Source organism: Anopheles nili, chromosome 3, assembly GCF_943737925.1.
Source record: "Anopheles nili chromosome 3, idAnoNiliSN_F5_01, whole genome shotgun sequence".
NCBI classification, from domain to species: domain Eukaryota; kingdom Metazoa; phylum Arthropoda; class Insecta; order Diptera; family Culicidae; genus Anopheles; species Anopheles nili.
The window spans coordinates 30,919,589-30,941,337 of record NC_071292.1 but is presented as its reverse complement, the minus strand read 5'-3'; the positions used below and the strand labels follow the sequence as shown (position 1 = coordinate 30,941,337).

General features: G+C 49.2%; 1 protein-coding gene across 1 annotated transcript in view; it reads right to left on the bottom strand.

Moving 5' to 3' along the window:
- Positions 1 to 243: 243 nt before the first annotated feature.
- LOC128725387 (protein split ends) overlaps positions 244 to 21,749 on the bottom strand; it is a 78,611-nt gene continuing 57,105 nt past the window's right edge. Inside the window, exons 3-10 of the mRNA XM_053819128.1 lie at positions 8,751 to 21,749; positions 6,474 to 8,684; positions 6,243 to 6,376; positions 5,994 to 6,077; positions 5,684 to 5,763; positions 5,445 to 5,584; positions 4,467 to 5,362; positions 244 to 4,359 (exon numbers count right to left, since the gene is read on the bottom strand). Coding sequence (XP_053675103.1) covers positions 4,072 to 4,359; positions 4,467 to 5,362; positions 5,445 to 5,584; positions 5,684 to 5,763; positions 5,994 to 6,077; positions 6,243 to 6,376; positions 6,474 to 8,684; positions 8,751 to 21,749 — 16,832 coding nt within the window. The 3' untranslated portion in view covers positions 244 to 4,071. The remainder of the gene's footprint in view (positions 4,360 to 4,466; positions 5,363 to 5,444; positions 5,585 to 5,683; positions 5,764 to 5,993; positions 6,078 to 6,242; positions 6,377 to 6,473; positions 8,685 to 8,750) is intronic.

Sequence of the window (21,749 nt, the reverse complement as noted above, 5' to 3'; positions counted from 1 at the left end):
AGGGCAGTATTACATCACAACTGCGTGTTAACATCGCGGCATCAGTCCAAAAATTACATCAGCCAGTCGATTTCCACAGTAAGACGGAATTAGAGTGTCGCCTGCAACAGATTATTTTGCACCCATCTTTTATCGTATTCAATGAACATTTTTATCCCGCACTGGCACTGATCATTTCCATCCAACGACGTTCGGTCATCATCACTGTTGCATCATTCGATTCGCGTCGCATTTTTATTTGTTACTTTTATTTTCTGCAATTATCATGTAATCTATATAATTAGTTCATCAATCAATCGGCTTTTGTTTTGTTGTTTTTCGTCCTTTGTCGTCTGCGTCCTGCTGCAACTCTACCCATTTCCATCCTCCTGCTCTGCCGACTAATTATTTTATACCTTCTCTCGCTTTCCTCCATTTACTTATAAGACTCCTATGTACACAATATACACACAAAAAGGTACTTTCTTCATTTGAATTTTGGATGATCACAATTAGTTAATAATAATGTGTATTATTATTTATGCTTCATGGTTTGGTTTTGTGGGGCTATTTGATTCTATTTCACTTGGTATGTTATTTTGTGTTTTACTTGTTCTGTTGTTTGTGAGTTTTGTTTTATGATTTGGCGCAGGTTTCACGCTAACAGTATGCTATGTATCTGCTAACAGTATTCTATGTTCGAGCTAGCCGAACACCACCCTCAATCTCTGTCGGCCACACTTTGTTTTTCACCATTTTCCATAGTGTGGTGTGTTTCAGGATTGGGTAATTAGTAGTAATTCGGTTTCATTTTGCTAGTTTCACTACTTTGAACCATTATCGTATCGGATGGTAGTCGAAATTTGTAGCCCCTGTGTTACAGCGGGTTTGCATAATCGCCTGCCTCTATCTCTCTATTTAAGGTGGTATGTATGTTGCCATGTATAACAACCATCATTTGGCAGATTCGCAACCGCCAAGCCATCCACCCACACTATATGCCAGCAGCAGCGGCAACCGACATTCGATCGTTGTAGTTATTTTGCTAGCTAAAAACTCATTTTACAAGAGCCTCTTCCATCGAGGCTCATTTAAAATCGGCGTGCCACTAGCCACCAATAATCCGGCTGTTTCGAAACAGTCCCCTCTTTGCCACGCGATCGATAGATTTACAATCCAAATGAAAGCATGCGCATAAAGCGCTGCGATGGGGTTTCCCGGTGCTAAAAAAATGAGCTTTTTCTTTAATGTGCATGAATGTTCGCATTTTTACAGTTAACAGATTCGGCACGCACCTCTATGATTAATGCGTAACTAAAACCATTCAACAGCGGTTGTTGTGCTGAACGGGAACGGAAGTAAACTTATATTTGCGCATAACGAAAGCCCTAACTTTCGCCGGAAGGTTGAATGCCACTTCCGTATGAGGATGCCTGATCGCTTAGCCCTGCTTATCTGTTACTCGCTTTTTAAAGTATTTTACACTACCATTTCAGTTTTAGTCTAAACATTCGCAAACTCGCCATTTATTGACATTGCATTTGCGTGCATTTACGAATGGAAAGAAAAAACCAAAAACACAATGAAGCGCCACAACACAATGAATGTTCACGAAACAGCTATGCGTGTGTGTTTGGATTCATCAATTACAGGATTATTCCACTGGATATAGACCAACATTGCTTTCTTTCGTACAGTCTCCCCCGTCAGTCCATCCCCACGCGTCGTACGCTTCCGTCCCTTCCAAGTATATTATGCTATACATGTGTGATTTTTTTTATTTTTGTGGGTTTGGATTTTATTGATCTCACCTTCGTATATAGCTTATATGTACAACGGTTTTATCATACGAAAGTTCTTACACATATCGAAAAACGAAAGAAAAATAATTACAACGAGAGTAAAAAAAGAAAAGGATACAGGGATTTTGCGTAAAAGAGTAAAACAATCACTACACAACTGTAGGAAACTGATTATAGTGTAGGTTCGGCGATCCCTACACAGAACCGGTTAGGTTCCCCTGAATCATGTAACTCCTATTTGCTTATCCCTAGGTATTATTACTTAGTATTTGAATATTTACGACGCCTCCAGATGCCTCTCCATTGACCGCGCATTGCATGCGTTGATTTTATGTTACACTCCCTCCTATGCAATGGTGCCAACGGAAGCAACGGCAAGCGATTCGAATTATACCTTTCTGCCACGTGTAACTCTTACTCGGTGTGTGTGTGTGTTGTTTGTGTGTGTTTATGTATGTGTATATATTTATGTGTGGCTCGCGCATCTCTCTGCCCAGTGTACATATTAATGAACGTGTATTCTTTTTATCTGTTCGTACTGCGGTAATAATATTACTAATGTGTTCAAGTTCACCATACAACTGTTTACTCCACTCCAAACTCGCGCGAACATTCACACGAAGAATGCGAAACAACTATAACCCAACTCTCACTCAAGCTTTCTATCCATCCACTAGTCCACTATCCACGCCCTACAACATCCGGTTGCTGTCACCTCAGCTTCCGCAACCCTCTTAACTTCCTTCACGTGGGCTAACGATACACAACATCATTATATCGAACCTTAGACACTAGATATTATCAATGCGTTTTGTTTTTGCTTTGCCTTCCTACTTTATACAGCTCGTTTTTTTTTAAAGTTTATTCGTCTCCTTAAACATTACGTCGCGCGGCTGCTCCTCAAACACCTATGTACGTGAAAGTGTGTATGTGTGGGTGTGCGCGTGTGTTTGTTGTGTTGTGAATGAGTGTATGTTTGCAGGATAGTTTTTTAAATTTTTCGTTATTATCATCCTTCGAGCGTTTGTTGCCGGATCGAAGGGTATTACTTCTTATATTGTGTCCTCTCTTTGCGGTGTTTCTCGTCGATTTCTTCCTTTTCGTCAAAATTCGGTTTGTCGTCCAACTAAAGAAGTGCATCGTACTAGCTACGTTCGTCTGGTTAAAATGTAGCTACCGCGCTTACACAAATGTAGGATCCGGGAAAGGATCGTGAAGGTGCACTACTAACCCTCTTCTAGTAGGATTTACTTATGTCCGCTATTTATCAACACGTCCAGCGGTACCACCTGCCACGTGCGCAACCAACACAGTCGATAGTCTTTCTGCTTGGCTGCCAAAGCAGCATCATACGCCATCCTCCTCTTTTGCTTTCACTAACACTTCGCATTATTTAAAACCAAGATTTACATGAAACAGCCAATAGTTAGTTGCGCATTCTATGCGACAGTTTGAATTCAGATAATTGTAGTTACTCGTTGTTCTTGCTGATGGTTTGCTATTAACTCGCATGGATAACACACCACTGAAAAACAAAAACGTGCCAAAACGCGATCATCGCCGAAACGTTTACCGAAGCGATGTCATTTGCCTCGATACCTATCCTTGTACTGCCCATCCGGATCGAAGAATCTTTCATCAACATGATTTGCGAGGCAGCGTAGTAATCCACGATCTCAACATCATTGTGATTCGTTCCTTTTTAAGATGGGTTAAAGTAATTTTTAGTAGTTCCATTTTCTTTTCCCTATAGCTTGATGTTTCGCCACGACGTTGGCATTTGTACAGCGCAACATGCCGTGTATGACCGAGCGTGGCATTCCTAGGCCGTGGTGGGTGGTGGTTGCATTCAGAAGTAATACTTAAGACGTATGATAAATCACATTTTGCGGGGCCTTTTGGTTTACATCCATTATATTACTGTTTATATTTTTCTCTCTTCGATTTTAGATTAATAAACGTTCCTTTTACAAACTGCGTGCGTCTTCATGAAATGCCTTGTAAAACCTGTTTAAATTTGCACCTAAAAAGGGACACACTTATGTTGCTTAGTAAATATTTCCTTTCACAACACAATCGCAACGCTTCCACAACACATGTGTGTTATTTCCTACACCTGTAATACCAATTTCATCTCATTTCTCCTCTCTCTCGCTCTCTCTCTCTCTCTCTCTCGAATCCTCTTCATCTCTCTAGCGTTACGGTGAGTGTCTAGTTCGGTTGTTTCTGATTTTTGTTTGATTGTAACAAAATATGTATATCCTTTTGCTTCGCAAACTTCCTAGCTTATTTACACCGTCGCGATGACGATCAACAGATACTGAATGTTCGCCACCCGGTGCATGAGATCCGGTGCGATACGGGCCAGATTTTCGTTAGCAAACTCGCACGACGGGAATATGTGGACGACATAGGCCGCCTGGGCGCTTCCCGGTGGAGCTACGTTGACGATACCGGCTGCCTGCTTCTGCTGCAGATAGGTGATGAAGCCAGTCTGTAGGTTGTTCTGTTGCTGCAACACATCCATTCGGTCTCGCCCACACGGTAACGCTAGCAGCATGCAATGTTCATTGACCATCTAGTGAATAGGTGAACGGAAAATCACAACAACTTATTAGTATCGTTCAAACTGCGAAAGATCTGCAAGTCCGCATGTGCCGGCACTATCATAAAGGACACACTTACCTGCATCTTTCTAGCGACTCCATCAATCTGCGCCGGTTCCAGACGCATTCTCTGTGCGATCCGCAATGGCGATGTCGAACCGTCACTGTTACTCGGCAGCGAGCTTCCAGCCACGTTGGGATTCCCGTACACGAAGTGCATCTGTACTGCGGCGTGATCATTCTTGAGCGCCAACAGTCCTTGCCACATGACCGGGTAACGCTGGAGCAACGCGTCGAGTGAATCCTTCTGCACTGGCGGTGGTGTGGGAGCCACAACGGGTCCACCAACACTTCCGCCAACAGCACCGCTACCACCGATAATGGCTGGGTTGCCTGCTCCGATGATCGGTGAAGTCGCAACCTGAATGTTACGGCCTCCCACAGTCACGGTTTGCGGAACACCCATTACCGGAATCAAACCGGCGTTATGAGCCGGCAGTGGACCGGATGCCGCAGACGAACCATGTCCGAGGGCAACGGGATGAAGCTGTTCGGATAGCTCATGGTCCACGTCAGTACGGTAGTAGTAGCCACTGCCTGGCGGTGGCACCGACGATACTCGTTCCCCTATCAAACGCTGACCGGCAGCCGACTGGACAAGGATCGCTGCTGTAGAAACCGCCTGCTGCTGTTGTTGCTGTTCTCGCTCACGCTGCATATGCAACATGGACGCTGGCGAAGCCGATGGTGGAGGTGTTGGACTCGGCGTGACCGAATAGGATGGCGCTCCGGCGTAGTTCGCCGTCGACAGGTTATGTGGACGATGTGCCGGTGGAGGTTCTGTGCTCAGAGCACGCGATCCACCACCGTTGGGTCCTCCAATCGTTGGTTCGTAGTATCGAGCATTCAGTGACTCCGGATAGGGATGCGGTATCCGAGCGCTTCCCATGTACACCTGGGCTCCTTGCGGGGAATCTGTGGGGAAAAAATTCAGAACATTAAACACATGTTGAAATCACGTGTCCACTCTGTTCCAGCGTGCGTTTGTTGTACTTACCGGTGACACGATCCCCGGGACTTTGCAGGCTGAGCGGCACGGCGGTCGTGCGGGGTCCGCTGGAAGGTCGGCGCAGCTCCAACGGGGGACTGGCAGCAACCGTTTCCTCCATCTCGGACAGCTCCCGCATGGGTGACCTGCTGAGGGATACAACAGAGAGATCGATAGTACCGTCGTGATTGCTGACGATTCGTTGCTCCTCTTCGATCTCTGACCGGTCGAACTGTACCGTGCCATACCTTGGAATAGGGATGTTGCTACGGTACATGTACTTCACGTAGTCCCTAGGCATTCCTCCGCGGAAACCACCATCTGGTCCCTGTTGGTGTTGGATTACGACGCGACGCAAACAACAGGGCACATAAATGAAGAAAAGATGAAAAAAAGAAAAGAATTTGTTAATATGATGTGCATTTTTTAATCATCCAGGAATTTAAATGAAACAAATTACATCTAGCTATTGTTTAAAATAAAGAGAAAAAAATCTGGAGCAACAACGAAACAAGTCGAAACGTTCTAATGACAGAAAACAGAACGATAGTATCGTACATGAACCGGTGTTATGGGAGACGTTTGCTGATGAGCTGGTGGTGGGCTTTGGCCTCGATTGATGAATCCACTCAATTCACCGCGCTGCAGTAGATCAAAAAGGTGCAGCACAGTAACGAGAAATGGGCCAAGCAGCGTCCACAAGTACGAGAGATTAAAGTTAACGGTCAATTGATTATTCATGCAGGTTAGCAATGTGAGATAGCCCCCTGTTAGCATATTGAACCTATTCTAGGTGACGCTACTTACCAAGTTGGTCGCTTCGTAGACCGTTCCCTGCGGTGTGAGAATATGCCGCTGAATAGTAGCTTGCGGTAGCTGCGAATGACCCGGTTGTCCTTGGGGGCTCATCGTTGGCAAAGCCACACGTGTGCTGCTTGCACCTGTGATTTAAAATAAGAAATCATTTTGAAACCGATCGTTTAACAATCTCTAGCGCGCTGCTTATCTACAGAGCCATTGATGAGTTTTAATACATACCCGTAACAATCGGTTGTTGCCCTTGAAGATGGGATTGTTTGAGCGGAGGACTGGCAACCGCACCGGTTAATATCTGCGGAGCCTGATGCAGATGTGGAGACATGCCTTTCGTCGGTGGCACTTGCTGCTGAGGCTGCTGTTGCGCCGGAGGCGATGGTGTCGATACGTGATGGTTGGACAGCTTGGTTAATCCGACCGGTTGTAGTGAACCTGGCGGCGGTTGATGTTGTGGAGCTGACGCAGAAGTCGGGCTAGACGAGTTGACACCCTGCTGCTGCTGCTGTTGTTGTTGCAAGGGAAGTCCCGGTGCTGATTGGATTTGCACAATCTTGCCTCCAGCTGTCGGTACCTGATGTATGATTGGAGTTTTCCCGGCGATCATATGCAACGCGACCGGTGCACCTTCAGTAGGTTTGTGGTGTTGCAATTGCGGCTGTTGCTGCACTACTGAAGTAGCCTGTTGCACTATCTTATGCTGAACCGTAGTTATCGCACCTTTATGCACGATCGTCGGTTGCCCAGCCTGTTGCACTGTTTGGTAGTGTACAGGCACACCTCCTGGTCCACCGGTAGTAATCTGAATCGTTTGACCAGTCGTCGTGTGCTTTCCGATGACATGTTGCTGAACTTGTGATGGTATAGCACCAATTCCAACCGATGACGGTGGTCCTTGCTGGCCAGCGACTGCTGGTTGTTGAACGATTTTACTACCGCTTTGTAGAACGGTCGTGTAACCGACCGGTACCGGTTGCTGATGCATCGCCCCGCTAGGTTCACCTGCGACAGCAACCGCTGCCTTTCCACGGTGGATTATTATTTGCTGAGGAGAGCTTCCGACAGTGCTTTGCACCACGTGTTGCGATGGTTTGTGCGATTGTTGTTGTGGTTGCTGCTGAAGACCCTGCTGTTGTTGTTGCTGCGATCCTTGCAATTGTTTTGCATTGCCAATAACAACCTGTTGTTGCTGCTGTTGTTGTTGCAAACGAGGCGACATTTGAACAGCGGTTGCCGGATGCATAGTTGACGGGATGTTGATCAGCAGATTGCCTGTGCCAGTGTGTTGATGCAGCTGGATATTATTTCCAACACCACCAGGGACTGGTTGCTGCACGTTCGCACCAGGCATGGCTTTGCCACTGATAATGGTAGTTTGCTTCCCTGCCACTGCCATCGTATGCTGTTGCGGATGGCCCGGAAGCGCGTTTTGTATTATAATTTGTTGTTGCTGTCCACTGCCGAGCGCTGTTGTAGTTGTGGCTTGCGTAGTCAACTTCAGTGGTGTTGATGTTGTTGTTGGATGAACCGTCTTAATGCCGACCATGGAGCCGGAAGGTACGAATGTTGTACCTTGTTGCGGTGTTATCACTCCAGCTTGTTGGCCAGGTTTGATTACAATCTGTTGCTGTTGTTGTGGCAAGGGGGACTGTTGCTGCTGTAACGCTTGCTGAGAATTCAACACATGCGCCTTTAGCGTGTGTGGCTTTGTGGCGACGGGCTGTTGTTGATGTTGCATGGGCACAGCCGCTATCGTTTTACTGGCAGGCAATTGCATGCCTGTCGCAGATGTAGGAGACGAAACCGATCCGGTTGTCGGAACGTGATTCGGGATATTGGGAGAACCACTGTTTGGCAACATGACGGGTGGTGTAGGCGATGCGGCATTGGGTGTACTTCCAGCTGATTTCAGCTGTTCGGCGGCAGCAGCTGCACTCTGTACGGCAGCCGCTGCTATCACCTTCTTCAGCGGTTGTGGTGCATTCGGCAAAGGAACATATTGGCCTTCCTTGCTGTGGCGCATAACTGCCATTTCACCCGTTACGGGATCGACAAGTGCGAGAGAGTTCGGTTGCGATGTGTTTCCGATCTCTGCCGGTGCCTTCGCTTCATCCGTTGATTTAGATTTCTCAGAGATTGATTTGTCCGCCACGGACGCAGTTTCGTTAGGACGGGACACCTGCACACTAGGCGTCACAGGGGTGGTTGCAGATAGCGTACCGGCTACCTGCTTTTCGTCCGTCACCTTCTGATCGGCCTGTGTTTTGCTAACGACCGTAGTGCTGGCACCAGGTGGAGTGACTGGTGGTGACGTTCCTGCCGCTGTTTGCTGAGGTTTCTCATCACTGCTATCGGTAGAGGTTTCGGAAATCTTCCTGTCCTTGTTCTTCCGCGTGCTGCGAGGCGATTTACGCATATCACCTCCACTGGTAGCGACTGAAAGCGAAAAATAATCATCGTCAGATGATAAACTCTTACAATGCGTTATTATTAAAGGCTTACCATTGACAGCCGTTGCATTCTGCCGCGTTGTTCTGCGTGTCGTGTGTTGTTGCAATTCACCTGTTCCTCCAGGCGAGGCAGCAATAATCTGCTGCTGTACGACCACCTGTGGTTGTACCAATCCTCCCACTTGGTTGACGGTCACAGCAGTCGACTGTGGTTGCTGCTGCTGCTGAGCAACAGGAACTGAGGACGTTTGTGAAGACTGAATGTTGGCCGGGACTGTGGGTCCCGTTTGATGTTGTGCTTGCTGCGATACACCACTTCCTGCTACCTTCGGCGAAGGACCATTACGTATTACGTCCTCAATTATATCATCCACCGTGCTACGTCCATCCTTCTCCAGCAGTCGTCTAGACTTCCTAGTGTTTGCTGCAGCAGCGACAGCAGCGGCTGATAGTGGACCAGGTGGATTCGCAGCGAGCACAGCTTCATCCTTCTCGATGTCCAGTGGTACGCGAACAGCATTTGCTTCACCAGACGCTTGAGACGACGCTGTGGTCGACGGTTGTTGTTGTTGGTTTAACTGTTGTTGTGTTTGTGACATCAAGAGCACATTTGCCGTTGAGGATCCTTGTTGCGGAGCCATTGTGACAGCTGTGGTTGATGGCGTTCCCACGTTTGCTGATGCAGCGACATTGCCCAATGTGGCAACTGACGAGGACGTCACAATCGTGGTGCTGTTAGTGCTGGTAGTGCTTGAGTTGGTCGAAGCTTGCGATGTCACTGAAGCAGTACTTGTACTAGTTGCCGTAGATACCGTGGTAGCTGCGGCCTGGTTCTTGATGGTCAAAATTAACCGTGGACGAGCGCCATCTGCACCAGCACCTGTCAGCAGCTTCTCGGAATTGGACACTTCCTCTCCTGAATCGTCGTGGAACTCATACACATCTGAGGAACCGCCTTGCATGCCAGCTGCTCTAGCACCACCGGCTGCTCTAGGTGTTCCTGGTGCCGGTGATGTTCCGGATGGTAACACCGGAGTAGTGGTCACAGTATGTGGTACGTTTACCATTCCTGTCACTCCTCCACCACGTGCTCCACCACCTCGACCACCACGACCCCGTTTAACACCAGGTGTTTTACCACCACGAGTTCGGGTTTGGATGTTAGTCTCCGTAGTCGCCAGTTCTGAGACAGCCGGAATTGTTTTCTCGCTATGAGCACTTTCGGACGTTTTGCGACCTCCTCGTCGACCACCACGCTTGCCAGTGCGAGTTACATTTTCCTTCTCTATTTCACTGCTCGCGGTGTCATCACACTCCTCTTCATCGCCCGTCGGTGCGCTGGACCCACCAATGGGACGCTGATGTATCTGATCGTCAGTTGGACCGGAAGCCACCTTGGACGTTTCCTTTGTGGATTCTTCGACACTCATGGCTTCTTCGTTAGCCGACGATTTGGTGCGCTTACCAGCGTTGTGGTCGTCCTTTGCCAATTCTTCCTTGTTGGATAGCGAAGGCTTCATGGCATCCTCGCAACCACCCTTAGCCACCATTTCGATCGTGGATGCTTGTTTATCCACAACACCAGCACCACTTGCGGTCGTAGTTGGTTGCGAAGAAGATGATTCGTCTTCCGAACACAGCGCATCCACCTTTTTGATCACCGAATCGATGTTGATCTCCTTCGCAGACCAGCAATCACTATCTTCCTTCGAGTCCGTCTCCTGTTCATCCACGTTGATCGACTGGACAGATGTTGACGGTGGTTTCGTTTCGTCCAACAGCGACGTTGGCTTGCGGCCAGTGTCGTTAGGACCTTTTCCTTCCACGCCTTTGTCTTTCTTCTCCGTTATTGATTTTACAGAGCCGGCATTAGCTTCATTGGTTGGTGTCTTCGCTAAGTCATCGGAGACAAACAGTGGTTTTGAAACCAACCCCGTCGCGATCGGTGTTCCCGATTGATGGTTAGGGTTGCTCATGATCGTCGATATGACGTTTGTGCCAACACCGATCAGAGGAGTTGTTGTAGTATCGAGTTGCTTAGCCTTTGCAACGATCACGTTGGAAGCCTCAGCGAAAGATTTCTGATACACTGGAGCCATCGACGTAACCACGATGGGTTGTGATTGCGTAGTGACGGTGTTTGTACCAGTTCCAATAGCTTGAGATTGTTGTTTCGATTGCATAACAGATGGAATTGTTGTTGGATGGGAAACCTTAACAGGCGTTCCTACTGGGTTGGACGACGTAGTGACTGTCGTATGAGCCGATTTCATCGACGATTCTAGCGATTTGGTGGCGGTATGCATGGCATAAGATGTCGTTACAGACGCCGTAGAGGTCATTGTATTGGAATTTGAAACATTTATAATGTTAGCCTTAGTTGGAGTGGAGTCTAACCCAACCGTAGCCGGCACCGACGATGCTCCCGGAACTGCAGCAATGGCCGTAATGATGCGCGTCATCGACACAGGACTTCCACCGGTGTTGTACTGCGTTTTCATCGGTGGATGTTCGTTGGTCTTTGAGGAACCACCACCAGCTACAGCTGTAGGTTTTACTTGCGCTGTTACCACCGGCAAACGCTGTCCCGGTGATGAATGATGATGGTGAAGGTACTGTTGTCCTGCCACCGCCGTAGGTGTCAAGGATTTCTGTGCAAGGAAACCCGGTTGTCCAACTGACGTACCAGTCGCTGAGGAAGCGTTGGGCGAGTGCATGACAATATGCGCACCATGGTGAATGATCATAGGACTTCCACCTGGTTGCATGATGGGACTCAGTTGTGGTGATTGACGATTGCTCGTGCTGGATCCTTGCCTCAAGGTGGTTGGAGAGGACGTTCGTGCAAATGGAGAATGTGGCGCAATCTGTAGTTTGGGCGATTGTACGCTGGTACCACCGGTTATTGATGGCGACGACGGTACAATTGCACGAGGTGATGCATCTGCTGCTGTCGCCACTGGATGGTACATAATTGGGTGCTGTTCCGGAATGGTGATAGTTGGCGGTGTCTGCACAACGTACTGTTGTCGAACGATCGGTGGTGTTGTTGGATGATGTTGAGCCGAAATGGACACAGTAGTTGGCGGTTGTTGGGGCGACTGGCCAGTATTGATTGGACGCGTGCTTGGCGCGGTAGCAACCTTCACAACGGACTGATTCATCGTGGTTGCTGCCGTTGTACTGTAGCTGCTGACAACGACCCTTGGTTTCAAATCGGATTGCCCGATGACGGAATTTATCGTCGTACGGTGTTCGCGTTCCTTTATCGCGGTAGTAGACACTGGTATGACGACTTTTTGATTCGACAAGTTCGCCGTATACCCTCCGTCACTCACAGCGCTTGATGGCTTCGAGGTTGGGTCTGCTTTTGAAGATTCTTTCGTAGTCACCGTCGTTGTTCTGGTGAATTTTGATGATGCTTGATCACCCATCAAACTGCGCGAAGGAGACGAATCGTTGCCAAGATCCACATTCTTTCCTGGTGTGTCGGGCATATCCAATTTTCCTCTTGAATCATTCTTCTTCGCAGAACTGCCATTGTCAGGAACAACGTTCGCGTTAGTAGGACTTCCACTTAGTTTGTTGAGCTGCGCTCCTTCGATCAACGGTTTGCCTAGTTGGCTAAGATCGACATCAGGAGTTTTCGGTGGGTTGTCAAAGCGCAGCAAACTAGACGGATGGTCGTCATCTAAGTTTGTATCCTCTGTATCGGTATCGATCTGCAGATCGTGCTCTGACTGCGGAGTATCTGCTTCTTTGATGTCGAGCTCCTCCGCATTCAGACTCATGATTGCCTTCTTCATTTCTTCGTCGTCTTCCTCCGGTATCTGCGGTGGCTCTTCCGCGTGCAATTGGGACGATAGCTGCTCCTCCTCTACCGGATCGCTGTACATATCGCAAAAATCGGGAGTGTTCGAAGATGTACCAAAGCTTTCGCCCAACAATGCCGCGACAGCGTCTTCCGTTTCTTCCTGAGAAATGAGCACCCGAGATTTTTCCTCAGGGAGAAGATGTTTCGAATCATCACCCTTCTGGTTCAATTGATCGCGCTGTTTGTGATCAACATCTTTACCGGAGACCACTTTGCCATGTTCCGATTTGACCATCTTCTCGGTGAATTCTCCGGAAATCGACATAACCGCCTTTTCGTGTAGTTGCTTATCGAGGTCGACACCGTGTCCAGCCGGTCCGAAATGTTTTCCGCTTCGCCCGTCACCTTTATGCTTTACACTTGCAGACACCGACGTTTTGATTATGGATTTTTCATCGTGCCCGAAGGAGTTTTGCGATTTTTGCATACTTGATGCTTCTTCTAGTTCGTAGGTGGGCGTAGAACATACTATATCGCGATTGCCTCTTGTCAACGATGGCAACGGAGAGGACGAAGATGGAGCTCGTCCATCATCTGTTGCTGCGCCAGCAGATTCGCGGGCATTTGTTTGTGCCGTTAACTGCTGCTTATTCGACGGTGGAGGGCTTTCATCTAGCAAACACGGCAAACTTGGTGAAGGTTTGCTGAGGTTGTGCTTGGAATCCTCCTGCTGAGCTGATATAATATCAAGTGAAAGCTTGTTAATGGAGGGAGTAACGGGCGTCGTTGTCGGTGGTTGCGGTTGTGGATGACTGTTTGCTTGACTGCTGCTGGTGTTAGATGCACTACTCGCCAAACCACCCTGGGATACACTACTACTATTTCCGACCAGGGTACCTACAACAGCACAATTCAACCCAGTGCTATTAATGGCGGAACTATTGGTAGCAGCGTTACTACTGCCGATAGTTCCTGGGTTACTAGTGGTATTGTGATGATGTTTATGCTTCTCGTCCTTTCCGCGTTTCTTTTTCTTCTTCTTTTCCTTTCGACCGTGCTCAGACGATGCAACTGACAGCGATTCTTTCTTTTCGCTGTACGACATCTCCATGCTGTCATCTCCGTCAGTATAGCGAAATACATCCAGCACATCAACGGACGGTCGCTTTCCACTCAAGGACACGCTGACCACCGTCGAAGCGGGAGATATATCGTCCGCCTTCTGATCAGTATCGCTCATCAGTTGTGCCTCTAGCGCTCGTCCTGCCTCGTCAAGATCGACACTATTTTCGTCCTCTTTAAGCATCACCATAGAAGCGCGCAGCTTTTCACGATCACGTCTCTTCTTTTCCTTGCTGCGTTTACGTGATTCCTTGTCAATTGAGGTGTCTCCGCTGGTTGCCGATGCTGATGCAGAGACTACTTCTAACTTTTCGCTCTTATTCAGATGTTGCTTTTCTTCTACAGCACCACTAGCATATCCGACAGTCTGTGACTCAAGAGGTACAACAGCCACATTGGGTTTAACGGGTTCTGGCGTATCCTTGACATCGGAATGCTTGACAACCGATCGCGCATCCTCATCTTTTGTATCGTCAGGCTCTTCCGAACCCTGCTTGCCACGGGAAGCTTCCGTTTCCACAGACGAGTGTTGCGATTCTTCATCTGAAATCGGGCCAAACAATTCCATGTCGAGGAATTTGCTGTTCGCACTGCTAGAACCATTTCCACCACCAACTGCACTACTAGTGCTACCGCTCATACCACCGCTATTCGTATCTTTATGACGATTTTTCGACTTCTTCGACCGGCTCGAAGAGGAAGACGATGTCTTCTCACTTTCCTCCTTTGTGCGGTCGCGTCGTTTGTCCTTCTTGCCTCCGCTGTGTTTCTTCTTGTTGTAAGACGTCGAATGATGATCTTCTGAAGACAATTTCTTTGGCTCATCTGCCAACGATAAACCACCTGTAGCAGCATTACCAGTAGGATGACTACTCTCAATGCAAGATGGGGTCGCCAACGGTGCACTGCTCGCATTTCCACCAACAGTAGCCACTGGCATCGAGGAGTTCGTGGTTGAAGCTGTAATTCCACTACTTCCAATGTTCTCGGTTTTGGATGTTGAATGACTCTCCTTTTCAGATTGCTCGTAGCTGCCACTTCCGTCGAGGGTTTTGTTACGTTTCTGCTTCTTCTTGTGGCGTTTCTTCGACTCAGAATGACTCAATTCCGTTTTCACTGCCAACTGCAGCGTTAGATCACCACCATCCGAACCTGATTGATCGCATAGGTGTTGCTGGCGTTCTTTGAACGCTTTATACGAAATCACGTTATCGATTGGGTCACGTTTGATCGATGTTACCGGCATTGCCATATGTGCCGAAGAAGTAGCCACAATAGCATTCGGCTGTGGATATTCCGATTTGATCACTGTTTTTACCAGGTCGTCATCCGATATATCACTGGCAATGAGTGTGAAGGCTGATTGTGGTTTACGTTCACTACCGCCCACGGTTGTCAACGGAGTACCAACATCAGGCTTCGTAGAGGGTGACAGTGGCGTCGTCGACACGACCGTCATAGATATTAATTTTTTATCCTCCACTACGCTTTCATCCTCGCTTTTAATTTCCTTTTTGATCTTAATGTCCAGTTGACCACCAGATTGGCTTTGCGTATCATTCATTGCAGCACTACCAGCAAACATACGGCCGATGTTATCGTTGATGTGATCGAACTCAGCATCCGAGATCATGCTGTTTTCCAATCCAGCGCTATCCAGCAAACCTTTGGACTTTGTTCGTTCGCGTGCCATCGAATCGTCGTCCGTATCCGTATCCGATTGAATCCGCGTAGAACGCGAGCTTTTGCGAGATGATTTCTTATCCTCACCTGAGCTGCGGCGACGATTCTTCTCGTGATACTGTAGCTGCTGCTTTTGCTGCAACTGACGCTCTCGATTTTTGTCCCGATCATCATTATTGTGAAGCATCATGTTACCACCACCCTCACTGCTCTCCTCATCGCACAGATCGTTCAAACGATCGCGATTCAACATCGCCCGATGCTGATGGTGATGATGATGCGTATGATCCTCGTCCGAATCCGAAGCTAACGAGGAGTCTTTGAAATTTCGCCGCGAGCGAGGAGTCGTCGGTACGTGATCTTCATCATCGGTTGTAGTCACCATGCCACTCTTGTTGTGGTCCTTGTGATGATGGTTGTACTTGCTGTTGATCGTCGTGTCCGAGTTCATAGCTTCCGAATCGGAATCATCACCCTCTTCCCAACTCTTTGAGCGGTTTTTACCCTCTCGCTTGGCGCGACACTGCTTGAGCTGGGAAAATTTGGCTTTGATCTTCTTTTCCTCTTCCTGTTTTTGCATATTCTTGCAAGAACGAGCCTTCACTTTGTCGTACATGGAAATGTTTGGACCATCGTCGGGAATGTCGAAGATGGAGTGCTTCTTCGGCTCATCCGAATCGTCCGTATCGGAACTGTTCGCCTTCCGGCTGCTGTTTGAGCGACACTTTTTCTTCTCTTTTCCCTCTTCAGCTGACGACTCCGCGCGGCTGACGGGTTGCGAGGACTTGCGATCAATTCTGCCACCAACAGTACTTCCGCTACAGTTGAGCTTGCTCGTTGCCAATTTGTACTCAGCCGCATCCAAACCCATTCCTGCAGCTAGCAAACTTGAACCGTGGTAGCGCTGCTTCGCAAACTCTTGCAATTCTTTCCGCTCTTTTTTGTAACGTATGCGATTTTGCTCTTCTTCGTCGCTTGTCGATCGGTTTTCGGTGTAGCTATCCGCAGTAAAGTTAGCACTGAGCGTGTTTTCCTTGTCACGCGATGGATCACGATTTTTCTTCGACTTGTGCTTGTCGTGGTAGCGCTCCTTACGCTTATGATGGTGCGAAATGCTGCCACTTCCGCTTCCAGCTGTGGTGACACTGGCACCTCCAGCACTAGCCGTAGAGTGATGATCATCACCTGACAGCATGATCTCCTTACGACGCTCTTCAAGCAAATATGCCTGCTGCTGTTGGTGCTGGTGTTTGTCGGAGACATGATTTTCCGCATGCTTGCCGGCACCTACGGAAGAAGATCCTTTTTCGCTAGCGTTTGTAACGTTCGGTGTCAATGAGTTAGTAGTAGTATTCGTTCCACTTCCACTACTCGATTTGGACGACACTTTCTCGGAGCGATGATTATGATGATTGCTTCCTCCTTCAGCCACTCGACTGCTCGACTTGTGATGATGGTACTTGCTGCTTTCTCTCCGGCTTTCTTTACCAGAGTCCCGTCTTTCGCTGTTCTTCGAACCGTTACCACTAGCAGATCCTGTGCTGATTGCGTTACCGTCTTGTGTGCTAGAGCGTATCTTTTTTAGAACCGCAGCATCTTCCAGCGTCGATTCGATGCTGTCTTGCGAACTAAGCCGCCGCTTGGAGGAACTTCTAGCTGGGGATCCACTGCCAGCCGAGTTCACGCGATCCCGGCGATCTTTATCGGACGATCGCTCCCGGTGGTGATGGTGATAATGCTGCTGCGAAGGATCATCATGATGTGGGTAATGATGATGATTCTTTTGAGTAGAAGAGGAATCTTTTTGCTGTTCACTTTCACTAGCGATACCACCACCGCTTGCTTTCGTCGAACGGCGATCCTTTTCCTGCTCCTTCTCAATCTCATCTCCGCGTTTTTGATTATCTTTTCGGTCCTTTTCCTCACCATGACGATCGCTATCCTTTTCGCGATGATCCACATGACCACTTGTGCTATCCTCTTTGTTTTTCCGCGATTCTCCACCATCGTTACTAGGACGATCCTCACGATCTTTATCTCTTCGTTTCGATGATGTCGTGCTGTTGCCTCCAGAAGCCGCTGAAGCTGCCTCTTGCTTCAAACGATCAAACTCATCACGATAGTTGTTGTTGACAGCCGAGGATCCACCTCCGGTAGCGAAATGATCATTACCAGCCGGCGGTAACACGTGGTTGCGATCATGTTCCTTGTACGAACTCTTCACGTTACTGTTTGCTGTACCACTGCTACTGCTGCTATTGCTACTGACACTGTCACTATGATGACGGTGGCTGTGATGGCCACTGCTACTTCCGCTACTCCGGTGCCCATGATCACCCCCACTGTGATGGTGGTGGTGATGATGATGGTGATGGGAATTCGATTTACTTGACTTGCTGGAGTGCTTCGATGACGATGATGATGATGGTGTTGTCGCAACAGGTACTGCAGCTTCCTCAGGTTCGTCCACTGCAGGTAACGCGGCACTTCCGCTGACAGACCCGGTAGCAGGATTAGGTGACGATACCACGCTCGACGAGGACGTCGATGAGGTAGACGATGCGGTGGACAATTTTCGGCGATCTTTGTGATGCTTACTGCTGGCGCTCTTGCTGCCACCACTTGCGGGTTCTTCCTTTTGCGAGGAGGATCCGGTTCCCGATCCGCTATTACTACTGGAATGCATATTGGGTAGCTCATCGGGCGGTGAAGGGGCATCACCGACGCCACTTTTCACCGTACCCACGTTTGTACTTCCCGGCACGTTGTTCGTTCTCGCATTATTGCTGCTACTGGTACTCTTCACAACCGCTTTAGTGTTACTACTATTGGACGACACTACCGTTGACGATGACGAAAAAGAAGAAGCCGACGCGCTGGCAGACACAGAAGAGGACACTTTCTGTGGCTGGGTGGTGGTGTGTGTAATATTCGCTACTGTCGTTCCTGCTACGTCCGACAATACGACAGCAGACGCTGAAGACAAATGATTAACACCAATATCAGTGCTAGTGTTGCCGCTACTGCTACTGCTGCTACCACTATTTAGATTACTACTATTGTTTATTAAATTATTGTTGTTACCGCTAGCGTTTGTACTTGTTTTTTCCGTTAAACTAATACTTTTATTTAAAACATTGGTCTTTGGTTTACTGGTTGACGACGACAACGATGACGACGACGACGACGACGACGACGACGACGAAGATAGTGAAGTGGCGACAACATGAGCAACTGTTGCGGTAGCTGAATGCGTCGCATTGTTCGTAGCAGCATTTGTCGATAGTATTGTCGAAGAAGCAACAGCCACAGCTGAAGCAGCCGCTGACACACCGCTTCCAGTGTGCGATGAACTTCTACTATTTGTCGTACTGTTACAACTATTATTAATATTAACGGACGGGGACGACATTACTGTTGTGGCGGCGTTGTTGCCGCTGCTGTTGCTATTGCTATTGCTGCTACCGGTGTTGTTGTTAGGCAGTGTACTAGAGAGGTTGTTGCTGCTGCTAGCCACCAGAGACGATTTCGACTCTGCCGTCGTCGTCGCTTGTGACGCGTTTGAAGACGCAATTGAAGTCGTAGTTCCAGTGCCACTGCTGCTGCTCGTGGTTGTCGTCGTACCAGCAGTGGATCCAGAAGACGGTGATACGGATTGCTGCGAAGCCAATGGTGGATGACTGGGAAAAGGATACTGGAGGCAAGATTTTACCGACGGGTTTGGGCTATTGTACGGTTGTGGGCTATTCATTGGTGACACGGACGCACTGCCCACACGCTGCATGTTGCTGGCTGCTGCTGCTGCTGCTGCCACCGTTGCCGGTGAAGCTCCAGTCGTTACAGTGGTTGCAAATGCTGCGATTGATGCTGCTGCTGCTGTTGCAGCCGCAGTTAGAATGGGTACACTTGGTTGGGCTGGTGTCGTCGGTTGTGGAACAGTCGATGCGGAGAGTGTGGATTTCACTGAGCTTAGGTGTACCGGGGATGCGCTAGTACTGGACGATGACGCAGCCAGTGAAACTACTGGGTTTGCTATAATTGGCGCATTTGTCGGTGCCGGGCCCATTCCCGGTGCAGGTGATGCACTGCCAATAGCGGAAGATGGGGCGGTGTTTCCCAGCACAGCTGCGATCGTACCGGCTGCAGCCAAGGTGGTACTGTTCTTCGAGTAGTTGGAAAAATCACGTGGCTCATACTTGTCGTCAATGTTCTCTAGCCGCTTGAGATCTTCGTCAAAGATCGACTTCTTCGAGAGCACGGATTTGACGATATCCGATGGAGGAAGTTCATGGACGTCGAGATCGAGAAACTTGTGCCGGAAGGAGGACGATGCCGTGCTCGCCAATGCAGAGGAGGAGGTAGACGACGATCCAACCGACAGAGGCGATTGTAGATGATGAGCCGATTGGTGATGGTGGTGGTGGTTGTTCAGCAGGTTGCTACCCACGCTGTTGGCATGATAGGACTGCTGCTGTTGCGGTTGCTGATGATGGTGATGGTGGTGATGGGAGGAATGATGGTTTGAGTAGCCTTTACTGCTTCCTGAATGTGGATAGTGATGACGATCGTTCAAGAAGTGAAGATCATTCGAACTGCTGCCACTTCCGACGATTCCAACAGCATTGTTCACCGCGGAACCGGAAGTGCTACCATTACCACCAACGACGACACTGTTCGTTGCCAACCGACCAACAGAAGCGGCTTGCGTGCTACCGGACCATTTTTCAAACTTTTCGTCCAACGTCTTGATGCGTTCGTCAAGTGACAGGTCAAGATCACTCGAATCGCTGGATGTGGAACTGACAGATGGAGCACGAGGTGGGGGACTTGCCGGAACCATTTCATTCGTTGTCTCCAACAGCAACGCATTGCTGGCGCTCGCTTGCACTAAGCTGCTATTTCCGGTCGATGACGCCACCGATGCATTCGTTGTGCAAGCGTTCAGAGGCAATTGCAATTTGGACGATGCAATGCCAGCCGGCGGTGGGCTCGACAGGGCGCTGTTGCTGTTCTGCAGACTAGAATTGTTTGTAATAGTCGAATGGCCATGATTGCTACCGGAATTGGACAAGCCTCCCGTCGTACCAAATGACCCCGATGTCGTGGAAGCAACAACGGAATTTGCTCCTGCGCCCTGCCTATCCGCGGAGGACGACGATGAGGACGATGAGGACGACGAGGACGACGAAGACGCCGAGTTCCCGGTGGTCGAAGTTCCCAACGTCGTCGACGATGAGCCTCCCGCCGTCTGCTGTTGCTGTAGCGTATTGAGACGGTTCTGTTGCAACACTTGCACCGCAAACCGGGGCAGAGGTAATACGAGCGGTTCCTGATTGTACGATCGCGCCGTCGGGATCCGGCGGGGTTCGCTCGGGAGCAAGTTTTCCGGTCGCTCGTCACACAGTGGCGTCCCGGGACGAGATCCGTCCGCGCTTTCTCCACCACTAGCCTCATGAGAATGTATCGAGTGCAGCTGATGACCGCGTCCTCGTGACGAATGATGATGTTCGTTCGACGTGGATAAGCTACCCGCTCCTCCGCCACTACCACTAGTAGATCCTCCCGTAACTCCCGATCCGCCACTTCCTGCTGATGTGCTGCTGCTGCTGTTACTACTGCTGTTCGCATTGCTAGCTGCGGTTCCGGACGGCATCGCCGACAGATTGCTACCAGCAGCGTTTCCTCCACCATCGGAGAGCATTTTTCGTCGCTTGCTCAGGTGATGCGAGTACAGCGAATGATTGTTGCTGCTGCCACCATCCAGGTGTGATTGTTGCATATTGGAAGCACTGATACCGCTAATGCTACTGCTGCTACCGTGTCGCTGGTGGAGCGATGAGTTATCGGTGGATGGTCTCCGGCTGTGGCTGCCTGATCCTGAGCCGCCCATCGAGGAGGACGACGAGGACGATTGCTTCGATGACTGCAGGAGGTTACATTCGGACAGCCGGCGGACTTCCATCGATTTTCGGTGCGTCAGCGCGGACGACGATTGGATGCCACTGATGGACGAGCCAATACTCCCCACACCACCGGGGCCACCACCACCACCTACTCCTCCTCCGCCGCTATCACTGTTACTATGGTGGAGGTGATGATGATGATGATGGTGACCGTAATGGTGCAGACTACCGCCACTGCTACTGTTGCTGTTCATGGCAGCACTGCCACCGGAAGTGCCACTACCACCGACAGCCGTTGTGCCGGGCGAAGGATCGCGAAGATGGTGATCCCGGTGGTCGCGGTCTCGATCAGAATCGCTACCATGATGCTGATGGTGGTGATGATGGTGATTGTGGTGCCCGTCCGAGTTGTATTTGATACGCTTCTTCGGGCTCACCAGCTCATCGCCACTGGACGGGCATTCTTCTAGCTGTTCTAGTATATGTACACGCTCCTTCTGCAGGTAGCGCATGTTGCTGCTATCACCAC